The 26,284-nt window shown below is 43.0% G+C and overlaps 1 protein-coding gene and 1 pseudogene across 1 annotated transcript; both read right to left on the bottom strand.

Annotated features, from left to right (window-relative positions):
• Positions 1-5,264: 5,264 nt before the first annotated feature.
• On the bottom strand, positions 5,265-19,483 carry LOC141139030 (uncharacterized; annotated as a pseudogene).
• On the bottom strand, positions 19,301-25,138 carry LOC141141112 (uncharacterized). The gene is made up of 5 exons (XM_073628821.1): positions 25,043-25,138; positions 23,566-23,697; positions 23,354-23,479; positions 21,410-21,518; positions 19,301-19,500 (listed from the first exon to the last, which is right to left on the bottom strand). Exons 1-5 carry the CDS (start codon positions 25,136-25,138, stop codon positions 19,301-19,303), a joined length of 663 nt encoding a protein of 220 aa, XP_073484922.1.
• Positions 25,139-26,284: the final 1,146 nt, after the last annotated feature.

Here is a 26,284-nt window from a genome sequence, read left to right as displayed (position 1 = left end):
TGCCCATAATGCCCTTCCTGCTGCATTCGCCAATCCTAATAATTGGGAACCAACCACTTCTGCAGCGCCCATACTTCCCATATTTACATCCCCAACCAAATGCAGTCAGCTGCATGAGAGGCATTTTTATGTCCTCCCGAGTACCCCTACCCAGCGAACCCCTCCAAAAAAGATGTCGTGTCTGCAGCAAGCGCGGATATAGGCGTGACACCTGCTATTATTGTCCCTCCTGTCCTGACAATCCTGGTCTTTGCATTGGTGAATGTTTTGAACGCTACCATTCACTAGTTGAGTATTAGCGTAGGGTACAGCACTGCACAGACTAGGCACACTTTCACAGGGTCTCCCAAGATGCCATCGCATTTTGAGAGACCCGAACCTGGAACCGGTTACAGTTATAAAAGTTAGTTACAAAAAAAAGTGTAAAAAAAAAAAAAATAAATAAATATATAAAATAAAAAATAATAGTTGTCGTTTTATTGTTCTCTCTCTCTCTATTCTCTCTCTCTTGTTCTGCTCTTTTTTACTGTATTCTATTCTGCAATGTTTTATTGTTATTATGTTTTATCATGTTTGCTTTTCAGGTATGCAATTTTTTATACTTTACCGTTTACTGTGTTTTATTGTTAACCATTTTTTTGTCTTCAGGTACGCCATTCACGACTTTGAGTGGTTATACCAGAATGATGCCTGCAGGTTTAGGTATCATCTTGGTATCATTCTTTTCAGCCAGCGGTTGGCTTTCATGTAAAAGCAATCCTAGCGGCTAATTAGCCTCTAGACTGCTTTTACAAGCAGTGGGAGGGAATGCCCCCCCCCCCACCGTCTTCCGTGTTTTTCTCTGGCTCTCCTGTCTCAACAGGGAACCTGAGAATGCAGCCGGTGATTCAGCCAGCTGACCATAGAGCTGATCAGAGACCAGAGTGGCTCCAAACATCTCTATGGCCTAAGAAACCGGAAGCTACGAGCATTTCATGACTTAGATTTTGCCGGATATAAACAGCGCCATTGGGAAATTGGGAAAGCATTTTATCACACCGATCTTGGTGTGGTCAGATGCTTTGAGGGCAGAGTAGAGATCTAGGGTCTAATAGACCCCAATTTTTTGAAAAAAGAGTACCTGTCACTACCTATTGCTATCATAGGGGATATTTACATTCCCTGAGATAACAATAAAAATGATTTAAAAAAAATGAAAGGAACAGTTTAAAAATAAGATAAAAAAGCGAAAAAATAATAAAGAAAAAAAAAAAAAAAAAAAAAAAAAAAGCACCCCTGTCCCCCCCCTGCTCTCGCGCAAAGGCGAACGCAAGCGGCGGTCTGTCATCAAAAGTAAACAGCAATTGCACCATGCATGTGAGGTGTCACCGCGAACGTCAGATCGAGGGCAGTAATTTTAGCAGTAGACCTCCTCTGTAAATCTAAAGTGGTAACTTGTAAAGGCTTTTAAAAATGTATTTAGTTTGTCGCAACTGCACGTTTGTGCGCAATTTTAAAGCATGTCATGTTTGGTATCCATGTACTCGGCCTAAGATCATCTTTTTTATTTCATCAAACATTTGGGCAATATAGTGTGTTTTAGTGCATTAAAATTTAAAAAAGTGTGTTTTTTCCCCAAAAAATGCGTTTGAAAAATAGCTGCGCAAATACTGTGTGAAAAAAAAAATGAAACACCCACCATTTTAATCTGTAGGGCATTTGCTTAAAAAAATTTTTTTTTAATTTTTGCACAAAGTTGTCACTAAATGATATATTGCTCAAACATGCCATGGGAATATGTGAAATTACACCCCAAAATACATTCTGCTGCTTCTCCTGAGTACGGGGATACCACATGTGTGAGACTTTTTGGGAGCCTAGCCGCGCACGGGACCCTGAAAACCAAGCACCGGCTTCAGGCTTTCTAAGGGCGTAAATTTTTGATTTTACTCTTCACTGCCTAGCACAGTTTCGGAGGCCATGGAATGCCCAGGTGGCACAAACCCCCCCCCCCCCCAAATGACCCCATTTTGGAAAGTAGACACCCCAAGCTATTTGCTGAGAGGTATAGTGAGTATTTTGCAGACCTCACTTTTTGTCACAAAGTTTTGACAATTGAAAAAAGAAAAAAAAAGTTTTTTCTTGTCTTTCTTCATTTTGAAAAACAAATGAGAGCTGCAAAATACTCACCATGCCTCTCAGCAAATAGCTTGGGGTGTCTACTTTCCAAAATGGGGTCATTTGGGGGGGGGGGTTGTGCCACCTGGGCATTCCATGGCCTCCGAAATTGTGATAGGCATTGAAGAGTGAAATCAAAAATGTACACACTTAGAAATCCTGAAGGCGGTGATTGGTTTTCGGGGCCCCGTACGCAGCTAGGCTCCCAAAAAGTCCCACACATGTGTATCCCCGTACTCAGGAGAAGCAGCTGAATGTATTTTGGGGTGCAATTCCACATATGCCCATGGCCTGCGTGAGCAATATATCATTTAGTGACAACTTTGTGCAAAAAAAAAAAAAAAATTGTCACTTTCCCGCAACTTGTGTCAAAATATAAACTATTCCATGGACTCAACATGCCTCTCAGCAAATAGCTTGGGGTGTCTACTTTCCAAAATGGGGTCATTTGGGGGGGGGGGGGTTTGTGCCATCTGAGCATTTTATGGCCTTCAAAACTGTGATAGGTAGTGAAGGTGAAATAAAAAATTTACGCCCTTAGAAACCCTGAAGGCGGTGATTGGTTTTCGGGGCCCCGTACGCGGCTAGGCTCCCAAAAAGTCCCACACATGTGGTATCCCCATACTCAGGAGAAGCAGCTGAATGTATTTTGGGGTGCAATTCCACATAGGCCCATGGCCTGTGTGAGCAATATATCATTAAGTGACAACTTTTTGTAAATATTTTTTTTTTTTGTCATTATTCAATCACTTGGGACAAAAAAAATAAATATTCAATGGGTTCAACATGCCTCTCAGCAATTTCCTTTTGGTGTCTACTTTCCAAAATGGTGTCATTTGGGGGGGTTTTGTACTGCCCTGCTATTTTAGCACCTCAAGAAATGACATAGGCAGTCATAAACTAAAAGCTGTGTAAATTCCAGAAAATGTACCCTAGTTTGTACACGCTATAACTTTTGCGCAAACCAATAAATATACGCTTATTGACATTTTTTTTACCAAAGACATGTGGCCGAATACATTTTGGCCTAAATGTATGACTAAAATTGAGTTTTTTGGATTTTTTTTTTATAATAAACAGTAGAAAATATAATTTTTAAAAAAAATTTTGGGTCTTTTTCTGTTTATCGCGCAAAAAATAAAAATGGCAGAGGTGATCAAATACCATCAACAGAAAGCTCTATTTGTGGGAAGAAAAGGACGCAAATTTCGTTTGGGTACAGCATTGCATGACCGCGCAATTAGCAGTTAAAGCGACGCAGTGCCAAATTGGAAAAAGTCCTCTGGTCCTTAGGCAGCCAAATGGTCCGGGGCTGAAGTGGTTAAAAATGTTCTCAGTCTCCGACAACACTTATGCCCCGTACACACGGTCGGATTTTCCAATGGAAAATGTCCGATCGGAGCGTGTTGTCGGAAATTCCGACCGTGTGTGGGCTCCATCGGACATTTTCCATCGGATTTTCCGACACACAAAGTTGGAGAGCAGGAGATAAAATTTTCCGACAACAAAATCCGTTGTCGGAAATTCCGATCGTGTGTACACAAATCCGACGGACAAAGTGCCACGCATGCTCAGAATAAATAAAGAGATGAAAGCTATTGGCCACTGCCCCGTTTATAGTCCCGACGTACATGTTTTACGTCACCGCGTTTAAAACGATCGGATTTTCCGACAACTTTGTGTGACCGTGTGTATGCAAGACAAGTTTGAGCCAACATCTGTCGGAAAAAATCCTAGGATTTTGTTGTCGGAATGTCCGAACAAAGTCCGACCGTGTGTACGGGGCATTACAACATGTTATGTCTACAACGGCTCCTATAGCATATGATCAGATTTGCTGAGCTGGACAATTCTTCATCCTGGAGAAAAAAGGATTAATAAAGGAACATCTCTGATAGGGTGGGACTCAAATTTATATGTTTCTAGACCAGGGCTTTTTTTTCTCAAATAATAGGTGCAGGAATTCAACCATACCACACCTGCCCCACACCATGGTGGGCGTGGAAAATTTGCATAGTTGGAGGTTCTTAAATGGGGCATTCAATTCCAGGAGTGCACTATGTGCCGAGTGCAGGGTTCAGGGGTGCGCTACATGCAGAGTGCAGGGTTCAGAGGTATGCTCCATATTGAGTGCAGGGTGCAGGGTTCAGGGGGGCACTATGTACAGTTCTGGAGTGCGCTACATACAGGGTTCAGAGTTGCACTATGTACAGGGTTCAGGGCTGCTCTATGTGGAGGGTCCAGGGCTGGAGAGAGTTAAAAAATAGTGCAGCGTTCTAAAAAAACAGTGTGAATGAGGTAGTATACGACTCCTGTGTGCATACGTGTTAACAAAAATCCTATCCTCTTAAAAGTGATCATAAAAAATTTTGCTATAGCATAAATCTGTAATGTGAAAATTAATGCGCAATCAGCATGTGCTTACATATACAAAAAACACAAAGAGAAAAGGCAAAAGCACTTCTATAGTGTAAAAACGTATTTTAAGATTTATTTAAGATATAAAATTGAACACTTACAAAAGAGCCAAAAGAGCTTCACAGTGTGTATGGTATAATCCACACTGCGTTCCTATAGGATATTTTGGATTCATCCTGCTAATTCAATCGTACACCTGGGCATGATGACGTCACTCCCATAAGCCCCATCCGACGCGTTTCGTCATTGATGAAGTCATCACGGGGGTGGGCTATGGGAGAGCGTCACGCACGTCATTTAAATACACATCAAAATGAGCGCTATCACCATCTTAGATACTGGCAGAATGCCCAACATGAAGAAAAATATCGGTATACACTCGGTTATTCCTAATGTGCACCATCTAGTGTTTCACCAGTATCATCAACTCTAATCCTGGCAACGTACTCACACTAGAATTACAATGCCTAATTCTTAATAAACACGGTGCGCCATCTAGTGTGAAAAATGTGTTATTAAAGCAAGGACACAAAATAAACAAAGTAGTCTGGCAAGCATGCCACGCTGTAGCAGTGAAGCCTATACCACAGTCATGAGTGAACCTCATTTATGTTTCCAAGAGAGTGTGGTCAAAGCTTGGGGGTCTCTGAAAAACATTTCTTGCACTCAGGGTAGCAATTAGGCTTCTCTTATGTGTGCGACCTCTTATGTATAACAAGGTTTGATTTTTGTGAAAAAGATTTCCCGCACTCAGCACAGAAATACGGCTTCTCCCCTGTGTGAGACCTCTTATGTATAACAAGGGTTGATTTCTGTGAAAAAGATTTCCCACACTTAGCACAGAAATAGGGCTTCTCTTATGTGTGAGACCTCTTATGTATAACAAGGTCTGATTTTTGTGAAAAAGATTTCCCGCACTCAGCACAGAAATACGGCTTCTCCCCTGTGTGAGACCTCTTATGTTTAACAAGGATTGATTTCTGTGAAAAAGATTTCCCGCACTCAGCACAGGAATACGGCTTCTCCCCTGTGTGAGACCTCTTATGTTTAACAAGGGTTGAATTCTGTGAAAAAGATTTCCCACACTCAGCACAGGAATACAGCTTCTCCCCTGTGTGAGACCTCTTATGTATAACAAGGATTGATTTTCGTGAAAAAGATTTCCCGCACTCAGCACAGGAATACGGCTTCTCCCCTGTGTGAGACCTCTTATGTATAACAAGGTGTGATTTTTGTGAAAAAGAATTCCCGCACTCAGCACAGGAATACGGCTTCTCCCCTGTGTGAGACCTCTTATGTATAACAAGGTGTGATTTTTGTGAAAAAGAATTCCCGCACTCAGCACAGGAATATGGCTTCTCCCCTGTGTGAGACCTCTTATGTATAACAAGGTTTGATTTTTGTGAAAAAGATTTCCCGCACTCAGCACAGGAATACGGCTTCTCCCCTGTGTGAGACCTCTTATGTATAACAAGGATTGATTTTCGTGAAAAAGATTTCCCGCACTCAGCACAGGAATACGGCTTCTCCCCTGTGTGAGACCTCTGTTGTCTATTAAGTTTTGACTTCCCCCTAAAACTTTTGCCGCAATCAGAACAGAAATACGGCTTCTCCCCGGTGTGACATCTTTGATGACAAACAAGTCCTGATTTGTCTGAGAAAAATTTCCCGCACTCTGAGCAGTAATATGGCTTTTCCCCTGTGTGAGACTTTTGATGTCTAACAAGAATTGATTTAAATTCAAAACATTTCCTACACTCAGGGCAGGAGTATGGTTCTCTACGGTTCCCTGTGTGAGACCTCTGATGTCTGTAAAGATGGCAAACATGTGAAAAACATCTCCCACATTCAGAACAGGAATGTGGTTTACCACCCGTGGCACCATCCCTCACAGTACGAGGTTGCTCAGAGTCAGAAGGATCTGATGGTTCATCCACACTGAGAAGTCCACCATCAATAGCCAAGCTCAATGTCTTTTCTCCTGCATGATCTCTTGTGACGTCCTCATCTTCCATTTCACAGCTTGAAGATAACGTGAGATGATCCATTCCAGATTCCTCAATGGCGTGTCCTGGAAAAATATAAAAACATAATTGATAGATATTAGAAAAAATGGGAGAGGGATCTCATAGGAGAGAGCCCTAAATTGTTGGACAACAATGGTCCAGTACCTCATCCTGAGAAAATCATTACACAAAAAAAAAAAACCTAGCCACTATATTTGAAGGACTATAACGGTACCAAAGGGGTAAGAAGGTATCAAAAATATTTATTATACAAGATAAAACCTTTTGAAAGACAAAAAATATACACATGTACTGAAAACAAAACATAGCACACAAATATTCTTCTTATGCCGCGTACACACGGTCGGACTTTTCGAACAAAGGTCGGAAGTCTTTCTGACGGACTTTTAACGGACTTTCGACTGACATAGTTACATAGTTACATAGTTACATAGTTAGTAAGGTTGAATAAAGACACCAGTCCATCCAGTTCAACCTGAGTGAGTGTGTGTCTACAACCCTGACCCTTGTCCCTAACCCTGTACATCGCACACTCACATCAGTCCCTACCCTCAATCCAAGGTCCCCATTCATATACTAGGGCCAATTTTGGACAGAAGCCAATTAACCTACCAGCATGTCTTTGGAGTTTCTAACGACCAGCATGTCTTTGACTTTCTAACGACTTTCTAACGACCGGACTTGCCTACACACGATCACACCAAAGTCCGACGGATTCGTACGTGATGACGTACAACCGGACTAAAATAATGAAGTTGATCGCCAGTAGCCAATAGCTGCCCTAGCGTCGGTTTTAGTCAGTCGGACTAGCATGTACGCGGCATAAGTGTAAATAATCACCAACCCCACTGCAGTGGAGGGATGAAAAACTTTAGCTGCAACTTCTTCCGACGCAGATTGCGTTTCACGGGACATAGCCCGCTTCCTCAGGAAAGTATCATGCAGTCATACACTTAAAATCTATACAAAAACATATGGAAGATCAAGAGTCATATACGGTCTTCATACAGCTAGCTGTTGCCACTTCCCAGTCACATGGGATAGTTTACACACAGGTTTATAGGAGGGCCAAACTCCAATGAGATCTATGCGTGTGAAGGTCCACTCTCCTATTCTTTTAACCCAGGGCTCAAAATTTCAAGTCCTGAGCTAATAGCCAGACCTTAAGAGTAACTCGCCACCAGTTGCCCCACCCAACTTCTACCCTGCCCCGCCCCTAAACACGCCCTCGTAAATTATCTCATGAAATTACACTTTTAAATGTTTTATGCAGAATTAAAGCGGCGTTCCACCCAAAAGAGGAAGATCCACTTATCTGCTTCCTCCCCCGCTCCAGTGCCACATTTGGCACCTTTCATAGGGGGAAATGGGTACCTGTTTTTGACAGGTACCCGCCCCCACTTCCGGGAGACCTGGCTGCGGCAAGGTCCCCCAGAAGTTCGGCCCCCTCCTCGTTCCCCCGCCACCAGGCCATGCACAAAGCGTAGTGCGCTTCGCACATACACAGTAGGGAACCAGCTCTGTAGCCTCAAGGCTTCACTGCCGGTTTCCCTTACAGGCAATGGCAGCACCCAAGAGCCAATGGAAACATGGGGTGCCGACATGGTGGGCGCCCTGGACAGGTAAGTGTCCTAATATTAAAAGTCAGCAGCTACAGTATTTGTAGCTGCTGACTTTTAATTTTTTTTTCATGGAGGGGGGGGCTGGAGCTCCTCTTTAACCACTTCCCTACCGCCCCATAGACATATGACGTCCACAGATGGGATCGTTATATGGCGGGCGTTATATGACGTCCTCGGCTTTCCGGCGGTATTGGGGGCGCGCGCGTGCCCGCCGCGTCACCGAGGAACCGATGCACGTGCCCGGCGCTCGCAAAGACCGCCGGGCACTCGTGATCGCTCGTTACAGAGCAGGACACAGATCCATGTCCTGTCAGGGGAGAGGAGACTGATCGCGTGTGTGTGTTCCCGTATATAGTCAGTCTCCTCCCCCCACAGTTAGAATCACTCCCTGGGTAACACATTTAACCCCTTGATCGCCCCCTAGTTTTAACTCCTTCCCTGCCAGTGACATTTATACAATAATAAGTGCATTTTTATAGCACTGATCGCCGTGTAAATGTGAATGTCCCAAAATAGTGTCAAAAGTGTCCAATATGTCTGCCGCAATGTCAAAGTCACAATAAAAATCACAGATCGCTGCCATTACTAGTAAAAAAAATTATAATAAATAAAAATGCCATAAATCTATCCCCTATTTTGTAGGCACTATAACCTTTGTGCAAACCAATCAATATTCGCTTATTGCAATTTTTTTACCAAAAATATGTAGAAGAACACATATCAGCCTAAACTGAGAAAAAAAAAAATATATTTTTTTAATGGGATATTTATTATAGCAAAAAGTAAAAAATATTGTGTTTTTTTCAAACTTGTCGCTCTTCTTTTGTTTAAAGCGCAAAAAATAAAAACCGCAGAGGTGATCAAATACCACCAAAAGAAAGCTCTATTTGTGGGGAAAAAAATTATAAAAATGTCATATGGGTACAGTGTTGTATGATCGCGCAATTGTCATTCAAAATGTTACAGCGCTGAAAACTGAAAATTGGCCTGGGCAGGAAGGGGGTGAAAATGCCCGGTATTGAAATAAAAATTATAAAATAAATAATATTATTAAATATAAATATTAACAACAACTTTGTTGATTAGCTCTCTCATGCTGTAAAAATAGGATGTAAGTTATAAACAAATATATACCGCGCTGTCTCAAAAAAAAAAAAAAACTAAAGCAGCCAGCACAGCAGTGGATAAAGTTGCAAAAATGACAAATAGGGTGAAATGTGCAGCGCTTATGTGATCATATAAACCATAACAAATAATATTAGTACAGAAAACTTGAATAATAAATGATGTGCTCAAAAATACTCCAAGCAGTCCTCTATTATGGCATGTGATGTCTATAAACAGAGTAACTTGGACGTGTGATTTCCAAAAAAGAAAAAAGTCAGTGACAAGCTTCAGTCATGTGTGATGATAATCCTCAACCACATGTGGATATAATATAGTGACAGTCTTTAACTTCAAATATGTATGATGTAATAACAGTTAATAGTGGGTCCACCACCAAAGACACCAGAAGCTGCTTACCAGAGGGATTGAACTCAAATAGGTGTACACCTAGTGAGTCAATCAAGCTTTGTGGTATAATATACCAAGGGGATCAGATGCTCTATCCAGATATGACCTCCAGATGGACCTCCGAACAAGTGTAAGGTATGGATGGACTCAGTAGATATAGGCAGTCAGCCCCATAATTAAAAGAAAGAGGAAGGCATATAGTGTAACTCCGTATGGAAATTTTAATACATAAAAAGCAAAGGAAATACACTCACGTGTTAAGCAGTAAAATCAAGCGCTTGTATAAAAGAAGACAGTGGTCTCAGCATATCCTTCCGACGCGTTTCGACTTAGAAGTCATCACCCCAGATGATGACTTCTAAGTCGAAACGCGTCGGAGGGATATGCTGAGACCACTGTCTTCTTTTATACAAGCGCTTGATTTTACTGCTTAACACGTGAGTGTATTTCCTTTGCTTTTTATGTATTAAAATTTCCATACGGAGTTACACTATATGCCTTCCTCTTTCTTTTAATTATGGGGCTGACTGCCTATATCTACTGAGTCCATCCATACCTTACACTTGTTCGGAGGTCCATCTGGAGGTCATATCTGGATAGAGCATCTGATCCCCTTGGTATATTATACCACAAAGCTTGATTGACTCATTAGGTGTACACCTATTTGAGTTCAATCCCTCTGGTAAGCAGCTTCTGGTGTCTTTGGTGGTGGACCCACTATTAACTGTTATTACATCATACATATTTGAAGTTAAAGACTGTCACTATATTATATCCACATGTGGTTGAGGATTATCATCACACATGACTGAAGCTTGTCACTGACTTTTTTCTTTTTTGGACATCACACGTCCAAGTTACTCTGTTTATAGACATCACATGTCATAATAGAGGACTGCTTGGAGTATTTTTGAGCACATCATTTATTATTCAAGTTTTCTGTACTAATATTATTTGTTATGGTTTATATGATCACATAAGCGCTGCACATTTCACCCTATTTGTAAAAATAGGATAACTATATCTGCGCTAATCCGTGACCAGACACAGATACTAGAATGCCAATAAGTGAGTAGTGTAGCCAAACCAACCAACATAGCAAACATTGTAAAAGAAACACCCCCAAAATCTACCAGCATCACACTGTACACAATGTAAATGACAATAAACATACAGTATAGCATCCATAAAACTGATACACCTTTATTGAATGCTTCACAGACAACCACACAGAAAAGTCCAAAGAAGAACACACAAGTCCTCAGCCCAGATTGGATGGGTGCTACAATATGTGGGAAACTGTACTGTAGCTGATATAATGTCGATGAGAAGTGAAAAACAAATAAAGGGTTAATAGGACCCTACAATGGTGTAGTTGAAAAAAATATATTATCACTAAGGTGAAAAATATAAAGTCCTGTAGGTGAATACAAAACAAATTGGAAAAAATCATGTGACAAAAGAAAAAGTCCATAAAGAAATCTTGATAGCAAAAATTGATTGACTCCGCTGGAACCACACTGGAAACACGGTGAAGAAAATATATGCAGACAACCACCACCACCACCGACTGTGCATAAGCTTACCGGATTGTATGGACTTAAAGGGGTATACACCTCTCAAGTCATGAAGTCTTGTGGTGTTAAACACCGTATATACAGAGATGTAACATCTACGATCGATATCCCAGATCAAGACCGAACACTCCTCATCGACAAATATCCAGTATGATGTGCAGATGTATATTTCATGGATGGAGAGAGGACCACAATGAATCTCAGTATTCACACGATGCAACCAAAAAATGAAAGAAGGTTCCACATAGTGTGATATCGCAGATAAAAGGATTTACTTAAAAGGAATTAAAAACGGAAAAACACTCACCTTTCATCTATAGATAAATGCATGTACAAGGACGATAAAGAAAGGCGCAATGATGTTGTCAGGACTCGATCCGATGCGTTTTGTCTACACAGACGTCACCCCAGACGAAACAACACCAATGTAGGGTCCTATTAACCCTTTATTTGTTTTTCACTTCTGGTCACACAGTTTTGTATCAGTATTTCATTGTATATCTGAGCGCTGTATATTATTCCATCATCCATTGTTTACAAATTGTCTTTTGTTGTGCTGGCTGCTCTATATACTATTTCTGAGCGTCAGCGCGGTATTTTTAAATTTTTATCCAGCTGATATATCGGCTGGTATGGAAGCAAACAGGAAAAGTTTTGATAAGCAGCAAGCTATTTCACTTGAACAAATTAAACATCCACTTGGGGGATGATTTCATTTCACAGGCTCAGCTGCATTCCTGTTTGCTTTCTTACCAGCCGGTTATTAAACATTCGGCTGGCAGCTTTTTTGTCCCGGCTCTCTCTCCTCCTGCTCTCTCTGTAAGAGAGACACCTAATTAAGCCAGGCTGTGCTGGGGATGGAACAGAGGTGCAAAGGAGTGGGGTCCTTCGGCAGGGGAGCGCTCTCCCATCCCGCAGGGAGCCTCCACACAATCAGGGAACCACAAGGGAACCCTGTCCCAGACCGACAGGGCAGGAAATACAAGCAGAGGGAAGGGACGAGGTGGAGATGTAAAAAAGAAGAGGGAGCGACGGTAAAGCACAGGGGGTGATCGGGGAGAGGAAGAGACACCAGAGGGATGGTACAAGGATTATTCTCAGGGGAAGGTGCATTTTACAGCCCCCACCACCCCGGCACCATAAGGCCCTGCCCATAGACATACCTGGAGAAGACACAGAGCTCACCTGACAGATGAATGCAGAGCAGTGGCTGCCCAGCCAGGTGGAGGAAAGCTGTAGAGCTGATCTGGTGCCGGCAGCACACGCCCCCCCTCTGATGCAGCTCCACACTCGCCCTCTACTAATTTCCACTCACCAAATGCAAGCAGGCGAGTGGAAATTTTGAGGGCTGCTGTAACCTATGGTCTGGATCCAAGGGAAGATACCTATGGACAGTTTGGGACAGAGTGATGAGCCTGGAGTCCCACAGCACCGTTCCTCAGCGTTTAAATGACTCCCCCTGTCCATAGGTATCTTCCCTTAGACATGAGGTTACAGGAATAGGAGAGTGGACCTTCACACGTATAGATCTCATTGGATTTTGGCCCTCCTATAAACCTGTGTGTAAACTATACCATTCGACCGGGAAGTGGCAGCAGCTAGCTGTATGAAGACCGTATATGACTCTTGATCTTCCATATGTTTTTGTATAGGTTTTAAGTGTATGACTGCGATACTTTCCTGATTAAGCGGGCTATGTGCCGTGAAATGCAATCTGCGTCGGAAGAAGTTGCAGCTAAAGTTTTTCATCCCTCCACTGCAGTGGGGTTGGTGATTATTTACAGAATATTTGTGTGCTACATTGGATGTTTTGTTTTAAGCACATGTGTATATTTTTTATGTCTTTCAAAAGATTTTATCTTGTATAATAAATATTTTTGATACCTTCTTACCCCTTTGGTGCCGTTATAGTCCTTCAAATATAGTGGCTAGGTTTTTTGTGTGTAATGATTAATAGATATCAGAGGGTTTAAATCAGCATTCCATCTGGACCAGGTCAATTTGAATGACTAGATGTTTTCTGTGAATGTTCCAACCAGCTCCAACCTCTTCAGTAAAAGGGCCTTTTTCTCCTTCTCCTAGATCACTTCTACATGTACACAGCCCTGTCAGAAGAGCGGGGACCAATGGGGACTGGGAGGTGCATGCTCTTCACACAACCACAAGCTGAGGCACTGGGTCAAGGGATTGCTGATAATGAAGAAGTTCTAAGTTCAGAATGCAGACCCTTCAGCCTTTAGGCCTTGAATTCTGGTGACAAGCAGCACTGGAGGGTGTTTGAAGAAGTATTTTCTTTTGCAAAAATGTGTTTCAGTTTTCTATGTTCCTCCTGACTTTTCATCCCACTAAGACTGTTAATAGAGTTTTATGTTACCCTTTAGCTATAGTTCGGCTCAAAGAAGAGGGACCAAACTCGACACATGAGATTCGTTTTGTTCCGAATCTAAATTCGAACAAATTTTATATATTCGGAAATTCAGATGTATCCGAATTCCAAATCACAATAGTAATCTAGTAATCCATGTAACGAACTTAAATTTGTCTGAAATAATGAAAAATTCTAATTCAATTCAAATTCATTTTGAATTTGGAAACGAATATAAAATATAAACATATTGCAATTTTTATATTTGTGAAAAATTCGGTGGCCGCATTTGAATTGAAAAAAAAAAAATTGTATTCGAATGCCGATTCGAAATTTAGGAATTAGGTCGAATTGAATTGGATTTGGTCGAATTCTGAAAATCTGAATCAAATTTGAAAATTAATAAAATAAACTAAGCACATTTTGAAAATGAATTTAACAAATTTAACTAAACTAACGAATCAAAACAAAAAAACATTTTTTTTTTTCGTTCTGCACAAGACTAGACCAAACTAAGAAAATGCTACTGTAACTGGGATTAAAACACAAACTCATACAGCCAGCTGAACCCCAGAATCTACATAAATAGGTTTGAGAATATTAATAAGCAGGTGTAAGCTTCCACCTATTTGTATTTTTTTTTTAGTTGTATTAAACAGCATCAGATTACTATTGTTTGACATATGTTGACATCTAGTGGTGGTTTAGAGCCACTACAACGTGTTTACTGATTTGGTATCTCCTGTCTTCCTCAGATTTTTGGTGCTAGTTAGCTCAGTCCCAGCTAGTCACTCCTAGTTTATTGCTTCACTCAATGTTAGCTCTTTACGGAGACACTACTTAGAAAACTCATTACTTTCATACTCTTCAAAAGACTGGAAAAACATCCTCTGTAATGCAATTAGCTGAAGTAAAATTGAGTTGATTCAACTTTTGTGCCTTGTTGAAGAGTTAAGCTCCCGAACCGGCAGAGGGTGAGGAAAGATATCCTCAAAAAAAAGGGTCCGTAGCCTCAAAAAGAGAGGTGGGAACACAGCGGAGTAAACAATTGGTAAACATTCACAAAAGATGGCAAAAAAGTTTTTTGCCATCTTTTGTGAATGTTTACCAATTGTTTATTTGTGTGCAATTTTTCAATAAAGCGTATCTTAGGAGTACTCCGCTGTGTGTTCCCATCTCTTCTTCTTGAGGGTACGGACCCCTTTTTTTTGAGGATATCTTTCCTCACCCTCTGCCCGTTCTGAATACTTTATTGGTCCTTATTGGTGAACTCCATCCTCACTTTGGATGAGTCGGAACCCCTACCATTGACCTGGCCAGCTGACACTATGGCCAAAAGGTCCATGTCCTTTCCCTTACCCACTTTCCCTTTTTGATGACTGAAGAGTTAAGCTGCCTGTGGATGGTGCCAAGTCATTAGGTGACCGCATTGTCCCGACAGACTGGGTCTAATGCTAAGTACACAAAAAGTTTTTTTTTTTTTAATTCAACCCAGCGGGCCGAATGAAAAAAAAATCTGAGAGTTCACCATACTAAGCGTTGGTTCAGCGATCTCCCCCGCAGTGTTCTGACAGAGGAACCCCCCTCCCGCCAGTACGCACTGCTCAGCGCTCACATTCTTTGGCTACAAGCGCTGATGGGATGCTGGTTTTCCGGCTCAGCAGAAGCCAGTCATTAGTCCAGCTTCTGTTGGACAGGCTGCTTCACATAAGGGCCGATTGTCATCCTGTTTCTGTTGAACCAGTCGATATTTGTCCCGTGTGTACCAGCCTTAAAGAGGTATGACAAGGCATAAATCTCCATTCGAAACAGAAGAGTATGTGGACGAGAAGAGGGCGTTTGATCTGGCATGGTTCAAGAGGAAGGGGGGTGCAGGAACACCCCTCTTTCTTCTTATCCCAGGCTGCAAGCTCAGTTAAGAAGAAAAAAGGCTGGTGTTTTGGTACATGTCCCCAAGGCCAGTGCTCAGCATCTCATTTGTTTGAAAATCCCTTGCCTATTAGTGTAGAAAATGGGCATTACTGATTTCAAAGATTAAGTTCTTATTGACTCCAATGGGGTTCAAACTCAGCAGGTTCGCCCAATCTGCCCCGAACCGGACGTAGGTCGGGTTAGCTCATCACTATACATAAATCATGTCTAAATAAATAAATTGTGTCTGTAGTACAGAGAAGAGATTTTATCTGAGAGATAAGAAGATCTAATATATAGGGCAGGTATCAGTACAGGAACTTGACTATTATAAACCTATTATTGGCTGATAGCACTCATCTTCTGCTCTACTCTGGACCAATCAGTGTACGGTAACAGAGCAGCGATAATAGAAGAATACTGTATATTATGGCTCACCTGTGCTGATCTCTGTAAGAGTGTCCCCCTCATGGAATGTCTTCGTCATTCCAGGCTTCTCCATATATTGCTGATCATCCATCACATATGTCTCTTCTACTTCACCCTCAACTTTCATGTTCATTAGGTCTTCACCCTAAACCAACAGAATGGCAGAAAATACCATTGTCAAGGATGCACACCCATGGTGACCCACTGACTGAAATAGGGACCTTGTTTAGTGTATTAAGAATGAGGAGGTAGTTTAGTAATGCAATCTGGTGCAATCTAAGACTTGTGGAGCCTCCTAGTAATTCCCAGACACTTCTGAGATTCCCCAAGCTATCCAATAAGCTAGAACCTTGGTGTAAGCACTTTTCCCATTGCCCACACACACACACTTGATACACAACTTAGGGTAGCTTCCCACCATCTACAGTCGGCCGACTGGTCTGCTAGTCAACTATACACACACCTGGATTCCCGTCTGTCAGATACGGCAGTTTATATACACTGACACTAATCTGTGTGCAGTTTTATACAGATTAATAGAATAACAATAACTCACACCGAACATACAGGCACTGGTAACACAATGCAGCGATCTCTCACTAAGTATGGTATTTTGGGGGGTCTTCTTTTTTTTTTTTTTTTTTTAGAAATTCTTTTTCTTAGCCACTTATATTTAGTAGAGCAATTTACTTTAATTAGATGTACCGGTATTTACAATATTTATTTATTTTTTCGGGGGGGGGGGGGGGGGTGTCTTTTTTTTTTTTCCTTTTTGCTTCTCTATTTTTTTAGTAAGAAAATTTTATTTATATTCACATTTTTTTCATGAGGTATATACAGTATATTGTGTATATTGGAATAAGTATTATTATTTATATATTCAATAGAGGTGATTTCCCATACATTAGGCATATAGGCAGATACATCTGATTTCATATTTATATTTTGTTCTAGTCTCCTATTAGAGCCATTTTTTTACCCTAACTGTTTCTTATTATTGATGTGAGTCAGCGGGCATTGCCGTCATCACACTGGGCAAGATTTGGACGCCATTTTAGGAAGTCAAGTATACCTATACTTTGTTATATGACTTTTGAATCTTTTAACATGTAAGTGCAATTTGAACCTTTTTAAATAATAGGCTCCTATAGGCTTCAAAAAAGGGTGGTCTCGTTATGGTCACACAATTGGGTGAGCCCCGATCCCACCCAATTGTGTGACTATAGCAAATTCATTTTCACTATTATTCACAATACAGTGCCTCCCCACCAATCAGGAGGCAGGTCAGTAAGACCTGTTTCCCGATTGGCCAAAGCGCCAGGTGTTCCTATTGGATGCTTGTGGGGTGCCGCAAGCCACAAGAGGGGGGGGGGTGGCGGGTGCTACCAGTGCCACAAGCCACCTGCGGGGGGGTTGGTTGTACAGTCCCCCGGGGGGTTAAATGCTGTTCTATATACCCTATCTGTAATGCTGAGCTATATACCCTGATCTGTGAGGCTGAGCTATATACTCTGTCCTGTGATTCTGGGGCTGTATATTCTGCTGAGCTGTATACACCAGACACTATGGGTGGAATACAGAGGATGGAGTGGGTGGATTATATAAGGGGTGGGGCTTATAAGAAGTGGGATGGGTCAAAAAGGAAGGGTGGTGGTCTGGTGCCCCCCCATCATAAAACTTCACCAGCCACCACTGGAAGTATGGTTTATCCTCCTGATGGAAGCACATCGACAAAAGTCAGGAATTCGCTGTGTTCAGAATACAAATTGCAATGGTCATTGTCACACAGCTCATTTTGAGGTATGGCTAAAAGTTGTACACTAATGGGGCGTACACACGCTCGGACTTTTCGACCGGATTGGTCTGACGGACGCCGACGGACCAAATCCGGCGGACAATCCGATCGTGTGTGGGCTTCACCGGACCTTCAGCGGATTTTTCCAGTCGCAAATCTGATGGACTTTAGATTTGGAACCTGCTTCAAATCTTTACGTCGTAACTCCGCCAGACCCAGAAATCCGCTCGTCTGTATGCTAGTCCGACAGACAAAAACCGACGCTAGGGCAGCTATTGGCTACTGGCTATCAACTTCCTTATTTTAGTATGGTGTACGTCATCACGTACGAATCCGTCGGGTGTGATCGTGTGTAGGCAAGTCCTTTCGTTAGAAAGTCCGTCGAAAGTCCGCTGGAAAGTCTGTCGGACCAGTCCGGTCGAAAAGTCCGCCCGTGTGTAACCGGCATAAGCCTAGGCTAATCACCTCTGGAGGTATCACTTCACCTGCTAGGAAGAGAGGCTCTGACCTTCTAAAGTGGCCATATGTTATATGGACCAGCTGGTTCTGCTGGCTGGGTCGGGGTTTAGATTTCCGACATTGCCCAATTGCAACAAGTCCAAGCACCACATGGGCAGGGCCCAAATAATGGTTTTGCTGTTCCCTATATGCTTCTGTAAAGCCAGGACATACAATTTCTCATCTGTAAGTAGTCCACAGTAAGTCCTATCAGACAGAACCAATTCCATCTCCCCCTCTGCCCAATATTTTGGGCTTTATTAGCAATGAAACATAATTAGTCTGATCTAAGGACAAATGTTTTGTAGACAATGGGGAGCCCAGTGTGTTCAGATCTCATTTACTCTGTTGGGTTTGAAGATCACAAATCTACAACTGATCCTTCATGTGCATGTGCAAAAACGCATAGAGGACCTGTCAGGGGGTCATTAACAGCTGGACGTTAGTTCCTTCAATACACGGCCTCAGTTCTCCTTTCAAATTGAAAATTGCAAAGTGATTGTAATGCCGCGTACACACGGGCGGGCTTTTCGACCAGACTGGTCCGACAACTTTCCAGCAGTCTTCCGACGGACTTTCTAAAGAACGGACTTGCCTACACATGATCACACCAAAGTCCGACGGATTCGTACGTGATGACGTACACCGCACTAAAATAAGGAAGTTGATAGCCAGTAGCCAATAGCTGCCCTAGCGTCGGTTTTTGTCCGTTGTACTAGCATACAGACTAGTGGATTTCTGTGTCCGGCGCAGTTACGACGTAAAGATTTGAAGCCTGTTCCAAATCTAAAGTTCGTCAGATTTGCGAAAGTCCGCTGAAGGTCCAGTGAAGACCACACACGATCGGATTGTCCGCCGGATTCGGCGTCCGTCAGACCAGTCCGGTCGAAAAAGTCAGACCGTGTGTACGCCCCATTAATCACTGAATGAACAACATATTTGTAACATCTCTGAATTAAGACAATATCTGGGATATCACCTTACATCTACATTCTAATGCCACCATCTGTAAAATAGAAGTACAGGTTCCACACTGTCTCCGTCAGAGGGTTCAATCTCTTTATGTTCCATACTCCACCTACCTGGAAATAGTGAGGGATGGTGAGATCTTCCTGTCTGGAATCCTGGAAATTCAGTGGACGGGAACATCTCTCTAGAGGGTTTCTGTTACTGGATCCATCTGTATCTGTATATAACACACAAACTGACTGAATAACTGGATTTTTAGCTAACCTGTAATATCCATTCCTTGGAGTACATTACAGGACACAAAGCAACTTACTAACAGGGTTATGTGTCATTTATAGGTGATTAGGCACTGGAATTCCTATAAAACCCCTTCCCTGCAGGCAGGGCTTCAGTTTTGTAAGGCAGGATGGAAGATTGGACCTTTTGACAATAGGTTAGGATGATCTGGGGGAGGGGGGTCTAAGGATTGTTCATCAACCTGATCACACTGTCCAAGTACCAAGTTCCTGTGGCCAGGCTGGGGCGCTCAGAACCACCAGAACTACTTCCACTCAAATCCTGTGAAGCAGATGAGGTAGAGGCTGCAACAGTGTGGTTGCACAAATTAGGGAGAACTGGTACCATAGTATCACCGAAGCATCCACTGTGAATGCTTGAGGATACCTGGATCTGGAGAAAAAAACCTGTCCAGCCTTGCACTGAACGTGGATGCCAGAAAATCCTCTTCCAGGGTTCCCCACGAGCGGCAGAACTCCTTGAACACCACTGTGTTAGGAGCTCACTCCCCCAGAGAAAAACCACCTGTCAAATTTTTCAATGCCTAGGTTGCAAATGGCGAACAGTGCTGGAAAAAAACCTTTCGCCCAGGATCAGATTAAAGTCACTTCCTCTGGGCCACCCAACTTCTGGTGCCTCCCTGATAATTTATGTACATCACTGTCATGCTGCTGTCCAACTGAACCCTTGCAGGGAAGTTCCATAGCTACACTGATCACTAAAGCAGGGCAAGGCGAATTGCTGTATTCCAGGATGTTGATGGACAACAAATTATTCCTCAGCCCACCAAACCTGAATCTGCAATCAGGATCCTTCCAAAGTTTAGGGGGGAACTACTTTACCATCTTCACCATCCACAAGGAGATTTTCCAGTCCAAAGACAGTCTGCATCATGGAATCCAACAACTGTCTTCTCTGGGACAAAGTTGCCAAGACATTCCATTGGAGGGAAAGAAATGGGGTAAAGAGCATTGCCTAAAATAAAGTTGTTATCTTTCCTAGAACCCTCAATCCGAGGTGAATCAAGAGATTTGTTAGAGTCTTGAGCAAATCCACTTGCATCCTCAGAGCATGACTTGGCAATGGTCAGGTGCAGATATTCTAACCCCTGGGATGGAATTAGGTCAGAATACTGAAAATTCAGCACCTATCCAAACCTCACCAGAGTGTGCAATATGTGAGACATGTTGGTGCCTAAAGGGAAACGAGTTGCTCCCCCTAAAGTAAGTTGTCAAGGTACCCTATAACAGATATACTTCAGATAAACAAGAGTCCCAAAACCCGACCCAGGGCATTGGTAAACACACTAGGAGCAGTGGACAAGCTGAACATCAGGTCCCTAAATGAAAAATGATGATCCTCCACCATAACCAAAGAAACCTCTGGCAGAGGAAAGACTGGGACATGTAGGTATGCATCCCTTATGTCCACCAATGCCATGAAATCCTAATGATGGGGAAAGAGGTAAAAGATGGGTGGAACATTGCCATTTGCTTTTAGAACCATGAAGAGGCTGGAGCAGAACCTGCAGAACTTCTCTTTCTCTGGCACTGAAATGATCATTCCCTGAGATGGAAGATGATCGAGAACTTGCAAAAGAGTAAAGCTCCTTCACAGATTCAAAGAAAACATTTGAAAGCAAGAAGCATGGAGACGGAAAGCTCTGAAATTGCAGCTTGTAGCCATGAGCTACTATACAGTGAACTCACTCGTCCGCTATGTCCCACTTCCGAATCTCCACAAGGCCTACAAACGTCCCCCTTCCCCACATGTGTGGGAGTGTCTCTTCAATAAGAAGAGGATTTGGGCTCCAACTTTGCTGGCTGGGAGGCCCAGAACTTCTTACAGACCTGGAACAGAGCTTTCCACCTTGAAGTCGAGGCCATAAAGTGACAAAAGGATTACCCTGTGGAGGAAGACATAGAAGGAGACCTTTGAGTCATATGCTTTCCCAGCTTCCTATAGGGCAACAGAGAACTCTTACTACCTGAAATCTTCATGCTTTAAATCCAGGTAAGGCCAAAAAAACATCCCCCATGAAGGGGAAAATTCACCAGCAACTTCTTGCAGAGTAACTCTGCACACCAGCATCTTAGCCAGAGAATCCGGTGCACGTGATTGTCCAACTCCCCAATTACGGACAATAGTCCTAAAACAAAAAAATTGCTGGATGGAAACCTTCAAAGCTTCCCCAGGAAAACAAAGGACATGAGAGGAAAAATGTAAGCAATTTTCAAACTCGTTATCACTGCTAAAGACACCTTACCCACATGCTTCACCTTAAAGCAAAGGTCCGCCCACCGCTGCAAAAATTAAAAACCACATACTGCAGCTGCTGGCTTTTAATAGTAGGATACTTACCTGTCCTGGAGTCCAGTGATGTTGACACCGCAGCTGATGTTTCCATCAGCTGTCGGGTGCTGCCGCCGCCATTGCGGGTAAGGGTAACCGGCAGTGTAGCCTTACGACTTCACGCCGGGAACCCAACTGCGCATGTGCGAGGCTCCGCTCCTCTCTCCTACTGGTCCGGCGACAGGGGAAGAGGAGGGAGCCGAGCCATGACATCAATATCATCGGCTGTGGCTCCCGGAAGTGGGAACAGGATATCCTGTGTCCCCCCCCCCCCCCCGAAAGGTGCCAATTGTGGCACCGGAAGGGGGAGGAAACAAATGAGTAGAAGTTTTTGGGTGAAACTTCGCTTTAAGGCCTTGGCAGACTCCACAAGATGCAAATACCAGCTGCACGGCTGCACCCCATAAAGCAAAAGACACTTTTAACAAGGTCTGCAGATGTTCATCTTTAAACACCAGAACATAGTCCATGATCATGTTTAGACAACAAATCGCCGCATCTACTGAGGACATACTGCGCTACATAGTGAAATGATTCTCCGTTGGGTATTACTGTGTGAATCTCTTCGATTGAACATCTTGTCGAGCTCAGCCCAGTCAGTGTGTACGGCTGGCTCAGAGTGGGGGGTGAAGACACAGTTCCGGCTCCCGCAGTTGGCACCCAACATCTCCTGGGCTGCCCCTCAGTCTCATTATTGGCACTGGAGCACACTGGGAAAACTATATAAGGACAGCCAAATAGAGCAGCATGCAGTGAAAAACTGGCAAAGCCCAGGCAGCCCCTCAGTGATGGGACATATAGTAACATCACAGAGCCCTGTAGCTAACCCGGCCAGCACAAACAAAACATCCATCAAACCAGTTAACCACCTAACCAGCTGCCTAGAGAGGAGAAGGGTAACAAGCTAGACAGGTACCAGCAGGGTTAACAGAGGCACACAGCAGTCCAGCTGCAGGACCCAAACTTTCCCAGGGGAGGGGAATCCAATCTTCACCCCTCATGGCGGACCATGCCCAGAGTGCCTTCAGAGACTCGATCCCTATTACTGAGGTTCACTTCCTAGACCTGTATGGCACCCTATCAGAAACCACCTTGGCAATACATACATTGCACATGGTTCCGTAAACGCAGGGTCCAGTGCCGACCAACAACGTTACAGGCTGTCCCCATGTCTCATCCTCCGCATCCAGTGTGGGGTCCGGGTACCATTCTAAGGGATCATAGCTTCAGAAGTCGATCTGGATAGCACCAGTCTGCTGGTCCTTGTCAGAACCGTTGAGAATCTGGAAACATTGTGCAGAAACCTGCACAGCAGGGAGCATCACCTTCAGACACTGGCAAGAAAACTGAAGTGTCCCATGATGTACAATAAAGAAACTTTCATTCTGTGTGTTATTAGGTGATGGGATCTACAGTAGGTGGACCCTCCATACTGCTCTCACCTTTATAATAAAGTCTCCGTTACCTGGTGATGCGAAGGGCAACTGATTCTCCATTATGATGTCCTTGAAGAGATCATTCTGTTCTTCTAAAAGCTTAAGAAACTCCATGGAGAAATATAAAGGAACCTGACACACACAATGATACAGTCACCATCCAGAAACATCCCTTGTCTGTTACTGGATAATGTCCTGGAAATCTCAGCACCGCTCACCTGTCCTGTCAGCAGCTCAATCATGTTGTCGGCGACTTCTAGAATCTTTTTGCTGTTCAGCTCGGGTGTGAAAGAGTGCAGTGGAGGAACTGTGATGGTGATCTGATCTCCAGACTTCACAGGAGGGAAACTCTGCATTCAAGCAAAAACAGTAATATCATGTCATATTCCCAGAATCTGCCTCACCTCTCCAGTCAGATCTTTGTTTTATTAATAGAAATAAGAGTGATGTCATGTAACCTCCCAGAATCCTCCTCACCTCTCCATTCAGGTCTGTGTTTTATTATTAGAAATAGGAGTGATGTCATGTGACCTCCTACAATCCTCCTCGCCTCTCCATTCAGGTCTGTTTTTATTAATAGATATAAGAGTGATGTCATGTGACCTCCCAGAATCCTCCTCACCTCTCAAGTCAGGTCTGTTTTTATTAATAGAGATAAAAGTGATGTCATATGACCTCTTAGAATCCTCCTCACCTCTCCGGTGAGGTCTGTTTTTATTAATAGAGATAAGAGTGATGTCATATGACCTCCCAGAATCCTCCTCACCTCTCCGGTCAGGTCTGTTTTTATTAATAGAGATAAGAGTGATGTCATGTGACCTCCCAGAACCCTCCTCACCTCTCCGGTCAGGTCTGTTTTTATTAATAGAGATAAGAGTGATGTCATGTGACCTCCCAGAATCCTCCTCACCTCTCAAGTCAGGTCTGTTTTTATTAATAGAGATAAAAGTGATGTCATATGACCTCTTAGAATCCTCCTCACCTCTCCGGTGAGGTCTGTTTTTATTAATAGAGATAAGAGTGATGTCATATGACCTCCCAGAATCCTCCTCACCTCTCCGGTCAGGTCTGTTTTTATTAATAGAGATAAGAGTGATGTCATGTGACCTTCCAGAATACTCCTCACCTCTCTGGTCATGTCTGTTTTTATTAATAGAGATAAGAGTGATGTCATGTGACCTCCCAGAATCCTCACCTCTCCGGTCAGGTCTGTTTTTATTAATAGAGATAAGAGTGATGTCATGTGACCTCCCAGAATCCTCCTCACCTCTCCGGTCAGGTCTTTTTTATCAATAGAGAGAAGAGTGATGTCATGTGACCTCTCAAAATCCTCCTTACCTCTCCGGTCAGGTCTGTTTTATTAATAGAGATAAGAGTGATGTCATGTGACCTCCCAGAATCCTCCTCACCTCTCCGGTCAGGTCTGTTTTTATTAATAGAGATAAGAGTGATGTCATGTGACCTCCCAGAATCCTCCTCACCTCTCCGGTCAGGTCTGTTTTTATTAATAGAGATAAGAGTGATGTCATGTGACCTCCCAGAATCCTCCTCACCTCTCCGGTCAGGTCTGTTTTATTAATAGAGAGAAGAGTGATGTCATGTGACCTCCCAAGATCCTCCTTACCTCTCCGGTCAGGTCTGTTTTATTAACAGAGATAAGAGTGATGTCATGTGACCTCCCAGAATCCTCTTTACCTCTCCGATCAGCAGGGTGATGATCTCCAGGGTGAGATTTAGCATCCTCTCAGTCATGTGACTCCGGTCCTTCTCCATCTTCATTAGTGTGGTCATGTGATCTATGCAGGTTCCTCTGTAAACAGATAGCGTAGAATTATCTGGATGGTATTGGTTGTACAATATTAGGGTGGGGATATAAGAAATTAATAGGCGGACTCTGCTCTCAATTTTTCCTTTATGGTAATCACTGTTGCTCTTACACACCTGTAGCCCTGTCCATATTATTGTGGTGTTTAGTTTTGTTCTCTCTATTGTCTCACTTAAACAACAAGCTAATCTCAATCTGTTCAACTCTGGCCTGTAGTGTGTTTGCAGCGCTCAGTGGTGAGGAGGTACAGTAAGTGGGGGAGGTAAGTATTTACATTCTTCTTTAGAGGTTGCTCTATAGGGAAAACGATTAGGGTGTTGCACACTCCTGCACTCTGAGTATTATGGACTGTTGACCTATAGCAGAATAGGCACAGGTTATATTTCTCACTTTCTGTTTGTACCTGACATCACTTCCTGTCTGTCTGGGGTCAGGACATTCCCGGGTATGTTAATTATTTCACAGAGATTTTATTAGTTTTTAGAAAATTTGAGAACAATACAGAGAAAGCATAAAGGCATACAATAGCTGGGAATTGTTCTACCTGAGACAATGCAGCAAAGTTAAGGCACAAAAGTGCAATAAGAGTTATGCCACGTACACACGGTCGGATTTTCCGATGGGAAATGTTGGATGTGAGTTTGTTGTCGGAAAGCCCGACCATGTGTATGCTCCATCGAACATTTGCTGTCGGACTTTCCGCCAACAAATGTTTGCTAGCAGGTTCTCAAATTTTCCGCCAATAAAACTTTGTTGTCGGAAAGTCCAATTGTGTGTACACAAGTCCATCGCACAAAAGTTCACGCATGCTCGGAATCAAGCAGAAGGAGCCACACTGGCTACTGAACTTCCTTTTTCTCGACTTGTCGTACGTCTTGTATGTCACCGCGTTCCCACATTCTGAATTGTTGCCCAATATTTGTGTGACCATGTGTATGGAAGACAAGTTTGAGCCAACAATCTTTGAACAAAAATCCACAGTTTTGTTGGCGGAAAGTCAGATCGTGTGTACGGGGCATAAGAGCAATACAACATACCACTTATAACAATGAGGAACATTGAGTCAGGCATGTGCAATAGTAGTTTTTGCACACGTAAACATGATACCAGTT

This window comes from Aquarana catesbeiana, linkage group LG04, assembly GCF_042186555.1.
Source record: "Aquarana catesbeiana isolate 2022-GZ linkage group LG04, ASM4218655v1, whole genome shotgun sequence".
Classification (NCBI taxonomy): domain Eukaryota; kingdom Metazoa; phylum Chordata; class Amphibia; order Anura; family Ranidae; genus Aquarana; species Aquarana catesbeiana.
Note: the sequence above shows the minus strand (reverse complement) of the source record. Positions and strands in the feature narration are given on the sequence as shown.

Bases quoted from the DNA above. Each gene is read 5' to 3' on its own strand.
- LOC141141112 (XM_073628821.1), bottom strand. From the start codon at position 25,138: ATGACCACACTAATGAAGATGGAGAAGGACCGGAGTCACATGACTGAG. The intron at 23,480-23,565 runs GTGAGCGGTGCT...TGTGTGTGTCAG, and splicing joins TTGAGCTGCTGACAGGACAG to GTTCCTTTATATTTCTCCAT. The intron at 19,501-21,409 runs GTCTGTAAGAAG...TGTTATATACAG, and splicing joins GGTGGAAAGCTCTGTTCCAG to ATACAGATGGATCCAGTAAC.